Here is a 12,537-nt window from a genome sequence, read left to right on the forward strand (position 1 = left end):
TAAATCTATAGAATAAGATAATATTATATTATTATTATTATTCAAATCTATCCAAGATTTATCTAGGAACAAATTCATATAAATCTATAAGATAAGAATAAAATATTATATTATCACTATCCAAATCCATCTATAATTTATCTATGAATAAATTCATATAAACTCATAGGATAAGAATAAAATAATATTATCATTATGTAAATCCAACTATGATTTGTATAGGGTTATAATCCACATTAATCCATAGGATATAAATAAAAATTAGATTGTCATTATCCAAATTTAACTAGGTTCATCTAGGAATTAAATCCCTACAAATCCACAAAATATGGATAAAATCTATAATTAATTCATGATTTAATACGAAATCAAATCTTTTATAATATATAGAATCCATAAAAAATATATTCAAATCTTATTTCCAACTTAATCTTGATTTCTTTCCAAAATTGAAACCTAGGATTTGGAAACTCTCATCAAAATTTGGAAACAATCTTAGCTGAACCATGCTCGGCAACACGGCACGAGTCCGGGCAGCCGCCTTCGGAGGCTCCCATTCGTACTGCCGGACTTCCCTTACCGTCGCTGCTGTTGCTGCATCGTCGTCGCCACTGCGACGTCGCCTACGCAGCGCTGCAACTCGCTGCGCGCGGAGCTCTCACTGCTCCGCAGGTGCTGCATGTTCACCGCAGCTGCTGTCACAACAGCCCGCTGCCCAGCGACGTGTTGGACGATCGCCGACTGTGGCTACTGCCTCAGACAGCCCAACGTCACAGCTTGGCCTGTCTGGCAGAACGCCCAAGCCGCGCTGATCGCACAGGTAATTGCCCAGCCGCCGGCACTGTATCACCGCAAACTGCTTCTGGACATCTCCGACGCTGCTGCGTCGATGTCCCATCGCTGGGTTAAAAGATTCATGTATATCACAGAGATAATACACGTATGTGTTGATTAAACCAAGTTCACGCCAATTCCAATTAGAATCAAGAGACAATTGAACTTTTAATCAGGCACGCAATGATTGCACATAATCATTACAAATAATTAGGGAAAAATCGCACAAAGAAATCTTTAGCTCTCGACATCAAGACTTGCGCGTCCTCACTGAATGTGCTCTCGTTGTCGTCCTAAACATGCGTTCAATCGAATCACTTAACATGAAATTAATCCACATAATCAGAGCCAAAAATTGGCTCTGATACCAATTGCTGGGGTTTGGTGCCCCTTGCACAGCGGAAGACTTGTACAAAACAAATAAATCAGACACGAATCTATTTGACCGATTATGCAATTATTCAATTCACATGTTAAACAGATAATTGCATGCTAGAACGCAAATAATTCATGCTTAGAAAATATAAATCCTAAACATGATTTCTACGGTTTAGGGTTACCGATTTTGATTCTCCAAAGAATCGATGATTGGTTGCGCCTTCTCCACGATGATCTTCAATACTAGACCTCGGATCTTCTCTCTGGTTCCCGAACTGTATCTCGATATCAGGGTGGGCTGATCTGATCAAAATACTAGGACTCGAATAAAAGAAGACAGAAAAATCTCACGGAAGAGAGCTGAGAGAATTTTCGAGCTCCTCTAAAAACAGAGGGGGACGAAAATTTCTACTACTAATTAATTAATTTTGTTTCTCCTTTATTCTCCTATTTATATTAAGTTCATATTGGGCTCAGTCAGGGATCTATGGAAGGTTTTGGATATGGGCTCCTCCAATTAACTTTTTACTAATTAAATTGAACCCACAATTTAATACAAGCTTATATTGGAATATTACGAGCAGCCACTACAGAAGTAATATTGCACTCCCCATCCAAATCCGAAATTACAAGTAATCCGGGTTTCCATTATTTATATTATTTATTTCCCGCGCTTAAGATATAAATGTCCATTAATTAAGTAATGTCTGCTATGGACTTAATTAATTAACATCTTATTAATTCCAAGAGTGGATAAAACTCCAACTGGCCAGTTTTACGAATAATAAAACCTTGTTCGAGCTCCTCTTGAGGACATTATCAAACGAGACTCACCTCACGCACGATTCAACATAATAGCAATCCTAGCACCGCTAGAGATTTATCACCACTACCCAATATATCGGGATTATTGGGTTACGAAAAACCCGCACCATTTGATAAGTCAAAGTAGTGCATAATCAATACCGTATGCTCAATGCTAACGTATGTAGCTTAAGAAATAGTTATTTATCAAGACCTAGTCTTTCAGTAGATAGCATAAAGACACGTCTTGCTTGTTAGATCCATTCGGTGCTATACCACACCAACGACATCTTATTTCAGTAAGGCTTATAAATAATCGGACTGACAGTGCAACCTTTCACGATAGGTAGTCTAAGCCTATCGGGGTTGTGAAATTCTTCTTTTTCTTTTGCAAAGCATTGCATAGAACCGATTGTGTTACCTTAAAGTGGACGTTGCCCACTAAGCAAAAGACTTAGACTTTGTTTGCTTCTTATACATTTAAATGTTTATAAAACATCTTATAAATGCACAAGCAAAAACAATGTAATAATATACTGATTCTATTCGTGCGAAACTGCTCGAATAATACTGAATCGGGTTAAAAGTGGATTATAGAGTTTTACGTATACAAGCAAGATTCTATTCCAGCGAAACTTGCTCGAAACATGCTTTTCAGTATACCAAACCTAACAAAGAATGCTCTCCACATATTCATTAATGGCGGCGAAGGTGGAATCAACTTTCGGTTTGAAGTTGGGGATGCCCAGCGGCATGTTCCGCCTCCTAAACTCTCCTTGAACGGGGTTGGCTTCAATCGCACTCCGGTGGGCGGCGGTGTCGAGCCTCCAGTTGGCCTTATTGTCCCACGTATCGACCTTAGTCAATTGCGTGAGAGGAACGGGAAAGTGATCCCACTCCGTCTATAGGAAAAACTCTTGGCCGCTCGAATCTGTCTTCTAGAGGCCCACCGCAAAGAGGACCTCATAGGTGACAAACATATCACCCACGTCCGGAGTGAAGTCCGCCATCGGAATGCGAACATTTCGGCAATCGCCGTGATCAATCTCCCACACCAAATAGTGCTCCCGTCTTTTTTGGAGATGCGGTCGACGTAGATGGTGAAGAGGATTCCAAAGTTGATTCCCTTCTTGTTGAGCAAGCTCCAGATCACGTCCATCTCGGCTTGGGAAACACTCCAACCGTCTGTCCGGGCAAACATCAGTTGTGTCATAGCCCGGTGGGGGTATCGAAGGATGAGGTTGCGGATGGAGGAAGACTTGGCGTAAGCCGGCATGAAGTCCTCCCCTTCGAATTTCATAGCTCTCCACATGTCGGAGTAAGCATACTCCACCTCCTCATCGAGGTTGGGGTTGTAGCACTGAAACACCTCGCACAAATCCTCCATGGTGAAGGTATGGTTGTGGTTGCCGAGGCGGAAATCAATGGACTCGGGGACGCGGGTGCGGCGGTCCTTGTTAACCTTGAGTGTGCTTAGAAACTCGAGAGTGAGTCTCCAGTATGATGGCCACCTCCCTCGAAACATATGGCCGAAGCCATTCCCCTCACTGACGTCGCACACCGCCCAAAAATCCTCAATGATCCCCAAGGTGGCGAGGGGAAGCTCATGCGGATATCTAGATGGCATGGTGTCTCTAGCCGAGACTTTCTTCCACATTGCTTTGTGTGCATCCAACGGAAGGCTAATGCTGTAGCTCTCCACATTCTCGGGCTTCCCTCGTGTTGTCATTGTCCTACAAATAAAACCAAACTAATAAAAAGAACACCAAACAGATGACAAACAAGGGTTTTCCCCCAAACTTGCAATTAACCAAGTTTTAATCCAAGAATAAACTATGTTGTGCAAGTTTGTACCTAACATGTGTTCTAGAGTGAGTCATGTAGACATGTAAAACGATATCAACACAAAAGAACACCCATAATTCACCCCCAACGTGAATTCATCCCCCATGCAGAGACGTATCAACATAAACAATAACATCCAATAATCTCTACTATCTACTCATGTATTCCAATTCATGGAAGTAATAATAGCTTCACAATGCTATGAACCTGATTGCAATTTATAACAACAAAGTTCAAGAGGAAATTCACTTATCAAAAACTCACAATTCGTCACCCAATTCACATATACAACCGGTTAAAACACGAGATAGCACATCAAACTCATCCCACATATTAAAACAAACTTCTCAACCGAACAAATCACCAAATAGCACAATATCCATGGAAGAATTTAAACAAGAACTCAGAAATTTGAGTTAGGAATCATACCTTGATTTGAAGTGAATCGAACGATGAGAGCTTCGAAAATTGAGAGGCAATGGATGAATTTGAGTGCAGGTGTGTGGAATTGTTGAAGAATTTGAGTGGGGGTCGTGTGCAAGAGAGAAATGAGAGAAAAGATGGTGAAGAGTGTAAGAAAAACTAACATTTATAAACTAACATTCAAACTCTAATTCTTCTCAAAGGATGACAAAATATTGGGGTGTGGAAGAAGAAAAATTTGAGAGAGTGAGGGGAGGGGGTTTCGAAATTATGGGGGCTAGGGTTGGGGTTTTGGTTCTTATTTATAGAGTCCAATGAGATCTTTAGAATATTTGGTAAGATCTCATTCTCCAAAATTAAATAAATAAATATTGTGAAGTAGGGAAGAAGAATTAACAAAAATAGATCCTAGGGAAAATCTCCTAGTTTTCGAAAATTAGGCTTCTAAAATAGCCAAGGCTTTGTTTTGGTATATTTTACGGAGTAGAATAAAATATCACGGAGTAAAATAAAAATAAGAATTCTCCCAATTTGGAGTAGAAAGTGGCATCTCCTATGTCCTTTAAATAAGGCATGGATTTTTAATATTGCCTAGAATAAGGTAAGGCAAGATCTCTTGAAGTATGGAAAGATTTGGTAGAATATTTAAATTCTAGGTATGGAAAGAAATCAATCAAGGGATCAAATAAAATAATTCTTCCCTTCCCAACTATAGTGATTTTCGAAAATCACTTAATAAAATAAGGGGGTTTTCGATTTTCTCCTAGAGATAAGGAATAATTGGGTCTTGGATTTAATTTGGATAAATACCCCAAGAATTAAATTAAACCGGAAAAATAGAATTTCTTCTTCAAAAATTCAAGGGGGTCTAAAATCTCAAGAATTGGGTGGCAAGTATTTATGGAAATTTTCTCTAATATTCTCATTTACCCTTAAACAATTAATTTACCACATAATCTCATAATTCAATAAATCACATGCCACATCACATAGTCAACAAATTTGACTTTTCAAACTTCCCGGTCAAGGAAACTCATGCAATAAATTCATTGATCAAAATAATTCATATCTTCCACGTCATCAATAATTAATTCTATGGCTCTAAGATTAGGGTTCGGAAATTCGGGATGTTACATTAGCAGTTGCTCATCTTACGCCCAAATAGTGTCGCCCAGCTGAACATTTCTCATTGTTAAAATATCAATTGATATTTTAAGAAGTTTGCATACGAGCAACATCGGCGTAATTAGTGAGAAAAAGCATACGCATTGTATGTTTAGGCGTTATGCATGTCACTGCAGCTCCCTATACACTCGTATCCGTGCCTAAGCACAATTATAGTGCGACTTGATACCTGACACGCTTTATTATTTTTTGTTTTTAATTAAAAATTGTGAATTATATAAAATAATTGTAAATCCAAATAACTAAAAACTATATTTTGCAATGACCGTTTTTGTATCGTTTATTCCTATTTTCTTTTCTCATATATATTTATACCGTTCCATTTTATTATTTTTTTTCTTCCAATAACCCTAAGATTTTAATTGAATTGTATAGTATTGTAATTACTCTTTTTATTTTTTAGCAAATTTTTCGATTATATACTTTTAATTGTTTCAATGAAATTATTAATTTTTTTTATTTATAACCTTAAAAGAGTAAATGTCAATTTTGGTCCAAAACATATGGTCGAAATACGAATTTAGTCCAAAACATTCACTTTTTGAAAAACGAGTCCATAACAAATAATATCCGTGACGGTTATGTCCATTTTTTACGGTTCCGTCAATATTTGACGGTCAACCGTCAATTAGCGACATTTTGACCCGATTAGGCTTAAATTCGGATTATTAGTCATCTAAATATTTCTAATTATTTTGCTAAATAAATTGTTTATCTAATTTTATATTGTTGTAAAATATCTCTCTTCCTATTCCTATTCCAAAATCAGAAACTAATCGTCCCCAACTCTCTCTTCTTTCTCGTCGTTCTCCCTCTTATAAACCCTAACTCCGACCAACAAACGATTCCGACCGAGAATGCCGATTATCTCTTGTTGGTCATGAGTTCACCCTATTCCTAGGTCTAAATCTTTATCTCTCACTCTCTTTCTTTTCTTTCTTCCCTACATCCAAGAACAAGAACCCTAATTTCTCATTCTTTGCAACAACCACAAAACCCGTCAGATTCGTCGGATATGGAGCGGTCAAGGTGTAGCAGGGGTTTTGGCGACGGTGACGGTGCTCGAGGCCTCCTATTTAGCTACGTTTCCTACAATTACAATAAGGTGGAATCACTTCTGCTGTCACCAGCGAAACAAAAATGACAAAGGGGAAGCTTTGCTTTGTATGTGAGAGAAAGAAATACTGTTTCTTCAAGTGGTGCGAGCCCATTGACGAAGACGAAGTTGTCAGTTCGTCAACCTCTGTGACCGGTTTCAATTTTGATTATTTAGCCTTGAATTTATCAGAAATTAAGCAAAATATTGAGAAATTAGTAAATGTTAGTCGTATTGTCTATGCTTTTTATGTTGTTGTAACACTTGTTTGTATATTCAAGTAATTTGATGGATTTGAATGAAAATCATAATTTTTGTTGAAATTTAAAATTTGAATCTATTCCCTGAATCTGAAAAAAACTATGATATATATTGAAATACACATGTATGTATAGATTTTGAATCTGATTTTTAGATTTTAAATCTGCTACATAAAATTATGAGACTTCGTCGAAGATGAAGAAGAAAAGATAAAACAAAATAAACGTCAAATTAGTCCATTATATTCATAAACAAGATCAAATAGGTCTGGAACATTTTACAATTCTCATATTTTTATACTTACTAATTATTTCTTAATAATAATCCAAATTTAAGCCTAATCGGGTTAAAATGTCGCTAGTTGACGATTGACCGTCAAAAATGGACTTAACCGAACACAGATTTTATTTGTTATGGACCCGTTTTTCAAAAAGTGAATGTTTTGGACTAAATTCGTATTTCGACTATATGTTTAGAACCAAAATTGACCTACGTTGTAGTATATAACTTTGATAAAAGTAAAAATGATGTATATGGATACTATAAGTGCCTAATATTTAAATAATAATGCGTGCGTAGGCGGTGGGCGTAATATTTAAATAAAAATGCATGCGTAGGCGGTGGGTATTGATAGTGCAGAAAAATATACAAAAATAAAGTTAAGTATCTAAGTTAAGTATCTAAGAGAGTTATTTTTACTGACACACGGCCATTGTTATTTCCAATTCTTAAGATGTGCTTTTCTCGACACTGAACTGGCATTTGGTAAATTATAAATTGCTACTCTTTATCAAATTTTCAAATGAAATGCTCAAGTATCAGGTGAAAATACATTCTCTAAAACGTCACTATTGTAGCCAACTAGCCATAGTCTTATCTACAAAAGTCTTTTTAGTTCACAATTATAACCGACGTGCAATAATTGATAAATGTACATATAATGATATAATTGTATGTATTTTACATTGAAAATCGATTTAAGTCTCGTACATTTATATTATGCATACAATAAAATATTGACATGCATACTTATAAAAACATGATTCTTCAATAAACTAAAAACTGAAAATCGGAACCTAAAATATTAAATACAAACAATCCAAGTGAAAAAGATACAAAAACAGATTGAGGGTGAAGTAAAATTAGTCACTGAATGTAAGATTGGCCAGTTATATCAAGGTCCCGATCTCCGGTGGAGGGCGGCGGCTTATGCTTGGGCTCGATGGTCGCTTCGGCCGGCCCATCGGCGCTTTGAGTGTCGCTTGCCGGTGGCTTCTTTTGAGCGCCCTCCTCTGCGCCGTACATCCCGCCGCCGTATGCCTCCGTGGTCACCGGTTGCATCGATGAAATGTAGGGCGGCTGGTGCTTCTCCTCTCTCTGCTCTTGTTTATTATCGTTCTCTTTCTCCATTGCCTAACTTTGTCTTCTCTCTTTCACTATATTGTGTTCTATTTGTATTCGTATTCGTATTCGTATTCAAACGCGCGTATGTGGAATTGTTGACACGTGTTTAGGAAGATAAGGTGGCATGACAATAGCGTCCCACGGTGCTTGTGCCGTGCATAAAATGTAGTGTTGATAAATTAAGATTGATATCAAATAAGTTTGGTGTTTGTATATTAGGAAATAACTTGTATTTGTACTTATCTCATGAGTTAGTCCAGTATGAGAGTCTCATTTTTTACCAGTGGATTTTAAGAAAAAGGAATAGAAAACTGAATTGAGATTTCTATTTGCGGAGAGATAAAAATGAAAAAATGAGACTCCTATTCACGAACGGAATGAGTACTTATACAGGACTAAATTGTTTTAATTAGAAGAGGTGACAATTACTAATTATCACATGATTTCTATTTAAGATTAAATCATAAGATTCAATCTCATGAAAAGGACTTTTTTTTTACAATTAAGAATGTTAATTTGTGTTTTTAAATATATCATCCACGCTATAAAAATGGTCTTTATTGTTGGTGTCATAACTAAAATTAGAGGACACAAATGGAAACGTCCTAAAAAAGTAAAAGATTAAATTAATTTGTTCTTTATTTAAGAACGCTTTCTTTTGCATACTAAATTGATGTTATTTTTTAAAAAAAATTCAATGCAAGTATTTGTATCTCAATTTTTTTGCTTGCATCTCAATTTTTTTATCCTTAAAAGTAAGTATAATATGTTATACTTTAATCATAAAATACAATCTTGCAAATGTAAAATCGTATGAGCTTATGAGGAAACTTTGAGCATTATTTACCACTTAGAGTCATAATGCATAGAGTGGGATAGGGGTGAGCATTCGGATTTCAGTTCGGCCTTTTGCCCAAACCGAACAAAAACCAAAAAATCGAATTTAGTTCAAAACCCAAACCGAACCGAACACGAAAAACTGAAAAACCGAAATCGAAATCGAAAAATTAAAAACCGAACTTTAAAAATTGAACTAAACCGAAAAACCAAAATTATATGTAAAAACCGAAAAAACCGAAAAAAAAACAAGAAAATGAGTGGATGAGATTAAATCTTACGAATCTCAATAAATAGTAGAAAAATATCAACAAAAGGGTAATATCGTCATTATGTTATCATATGATAATTTTCGTGAATGGTTTTTTATATCAACATAGTGTATTATAAAAATATCAACAATATGACATAAGAATATCAACACTAGTACAAGAAAATATCAACACATATTTATTGAGATTTTTACATGGTTTTATTTACATAGTTTTATTGAGATTTTTTAATGTATTTGTTGATAAAAATCTGGTTATCAACATTTACGAAATTTCAACTAAAATAAAAAATATCAAATTTCATCATCTGAACGTCGTCGTAATATATGAAATTGAGATCTCGTTGGAATCCTTATAAAATTATCTTTAATTTGATATATTTTTGCGAAAAAATAATTTAAATCGAGGAGTTACGTAAATTTAAAGTTTTAAGATGATTTTAATGAGAGGAAATTGACATTAATACCTTCTAATTTTATTTAGGGGTAACTGCTTTTAAAGTCACCAACTTTCCATGAATTCTGGTTTTTCCCACGAACTTTAAAAAGTTCTTGTAATGTCACGAACTTTATTGTCGGTTGCCATCCATGTCAGGTTTTCTGGTCTGATTCAAACTATTTGTTTCCTATTAAGACAATGTCCAAATTCTTTTATCTTACTATCGTTATCTTCGTCATTGAAATAGCTTCGCATTGATGCCTTGTACGCCTCAATCGGAACTCGGATGAAGAAGTTATGGCCATTTGATGAAGGCTGCGAACTTTGTGCGACCTTGTACTATCATAATGGCCATAACTTCTTCAGCCGAGTGCCAATTGAGGCGTACAAGGTACCCACGCGAAGCTATTTCAAAGGCAAAGATAACGATAGTAAGATAAAAGAATTTGGACATTGTCTTAATAGGAAATGAACAGTTTGAATCAGACCGGAAAACCTGACATGAGAAAATGGCAACCGACAATAAAGTTCGTGACATTACACGAACTTTTTAAAGTTCGTGGGAAAAACCGGAATTCATGGAATGTTGGTGACTTTAAAAGCAGTTACCCCTTTTATTTATTAATTTTCTTAATTAAAAATATAATCCATGTGGCATTATTTCAACCACTAGATCTTCTAATCTAATGGCTAAGATTTAGTCTTAGTTTGGGATTGCTAATTAGTATATATATATATATATATATATATATATATAGGGTTTTGATCTATGAAGACCAGATTTAAATACAGAAATGCAGAACACGGTCATACGTAAAACATTTTTAGGTCATAGTTAGTTTATTTTTAGGTCATGCTAACAAAGCATGACCTAAAATGATCTTAACATGACATAAACCCAAATCTTATAATATGACCGAAAACTACTTAATTATGACCTTCCGTGTTTGGGGTTAATTATTGACCATTAGATCATCTAATCCTAGGGCCAAGATTTGGGCTGCATTTCTAGATTTAAACACATACTTGTTTTGATCATCTCCCTATATATATATATATATATATATATATATATATATATATATAGGATTGTGTTAAAATGACAACACCTCTTAAAGTTACACCATACCACCATTCCTAGCCAATCATTTGTACATGTGGACATGTGGACGAATAATAAGCTGTCATGTGGCAATCATAAAAATTGCTCAAGGGTAAATTTTCACGGACTGCAATATCCAATACACTAGACTGCAATTTTTCCCAACTACAATATCCAATACGCTAGACTGCAATCGATAGATTGTAGTATAGCGTTTATACTATTGCAGTCTAGCATATATAGTATTGTAGTCTAGCGTGGTGTGCTGGGGTTTGGTGCCCCTTGCACAGCGGAGGACTTGTACAAAACAAATAAATCGACGTAGGATCTATTTGACCGATTATGCGATTAATCAATTCACATGTTAAACAGATAATTGCATGCTAGAACGCAAATAATTCATGCTCAAAGAAAGTAAATCCTAAAACATGAATTCTACGGTTTAGAGTTACCGATTTGATTCTCCAAAGAATCGTCGATTGCTTGCGCCTTCTCCACGATGATCTTCAATACTAGACCACGGATCTTCTCTCTGGTTCCCGAACTGTATCTCGATATCAGGGTGGGCTGATCTTATCAAAATACTAGGACTCGAATAAAGAAGACAGAAGAAATCCTTTTGGGAAAAGGAGAAGAATTTGAAATTCTCCACAGCTGGAGAGTTCGAAATTTTCAAAAATTTTGAGAAGAAAAATTGTGATTATTCTGTCTCCTTTATTCTCCTATTTATATTAAGTTCCTTTTGGGCCCAGACAGGGATCTATGGAAGGTTTTGGATATGGGCTCCCCCAATTAACTTTTTACTAACTAAATTGAACCCACAATTTAATACAAGCTTATATTGGAATATTACGAGCAGCTACTACAGAAGTAATATTGAACTCTCCCCATCCAAATCCGAAATTATAAGTAATCCGGGTTTTCGTTATTTATTATTTATTTCCGCGCTTAAGATATAAATGTCCATTAATTAATTAATGTCTGCTATGGACTTAATTAATTAATATCTTATTAATTCCAAGAGTGGACTTAGCAAGAAACATTTATTTATTATTCACAGAGTAATAAAACTCCAACTGGCCAGTTTTCCGAATAATAAAACCTTGTTCGAGCTCCTCTTGAGGACATTATCAAACGAGACTCACCTCGCGCACGTTTCAACATAATAGCAATCCTAGCACCACTAGATATTAATCACCACTACCCAATATATCAGGATTATTGGGTTGCGAAAAACCCACACTATTTGATAAGTCAAAGTAGTGCATAATCAATACCGTATGCTCAATGCTAACATATGCAGATTAAGAAATAACATTTTATCAAGACCTAGTCTTTCAGTAGATAGCATAAAGACACGTCTTGCTGTTAGATCCGTTCAGTGCTATACCACACTAATTGTAACACCCCGACTTTTTCTACCTTTTTATTTGTCATCGAAAGACATCGTTTGTGCACCTGAAAAATTTCTACCTTTATTTCTTTTTTCGAGAAAAGGATTCTACATTTTGCGCCAAAATAATTATTCTTTCCAAGACCAATTATTCATATAAATTAAAGTCTTTTGAGAAGGCCTATATACCAAATTCTTTTTTCCAATTATGCAGTCAAATAGTTGGTAAAATATATCTCAACTCCCTTCCCACGACTCTTCACCC

At 35.6% G+C, this 12,537-nt stretch overlaps 1 protein-coding gene across 1 annotated transcript; it reads right to left on the minus strand.

Annotated features, from left to right (window-relative positions):
* Positions 1 to 7,767: 7,767 nt before the first annotated feature.
* LOC125203277 lies at positions 7,768 to 8,264 on the minus strand. Its single transcript, XM_048101587.1, has one exon. It carries the CDS (start codon positions 8,234 to 8,236, stop codon positions 7,973 to 7,975), a length of 264 nt encoding a protein of 87 aa, XP_047957544.1. The 5' UTR covers positions 8,237 to 8,264; the 3' UTR covers positions 7,768 to 7,972.
* Between the last annotated feature and the right edge of the window lie 4,273 nt (positions 8,265 to 12,537).

Source organism: Salvia hispanica, chromosome 2 (genome assembly GCF_023119035.1).
Source record: "Salvia hispanica cultivar TCC Black 2014 chromosome 2, UniMelb_Shisp_WGS_1.0, whole genome shotgun sequence".
NCBI classification, from domain to species: domain Eukaryota; kingdom Viridiplantae; phylum Streptophyta; class Magnoliopsida; order Lamiales; family Lamiaceae; genus Salvia; species Salvia hispanica.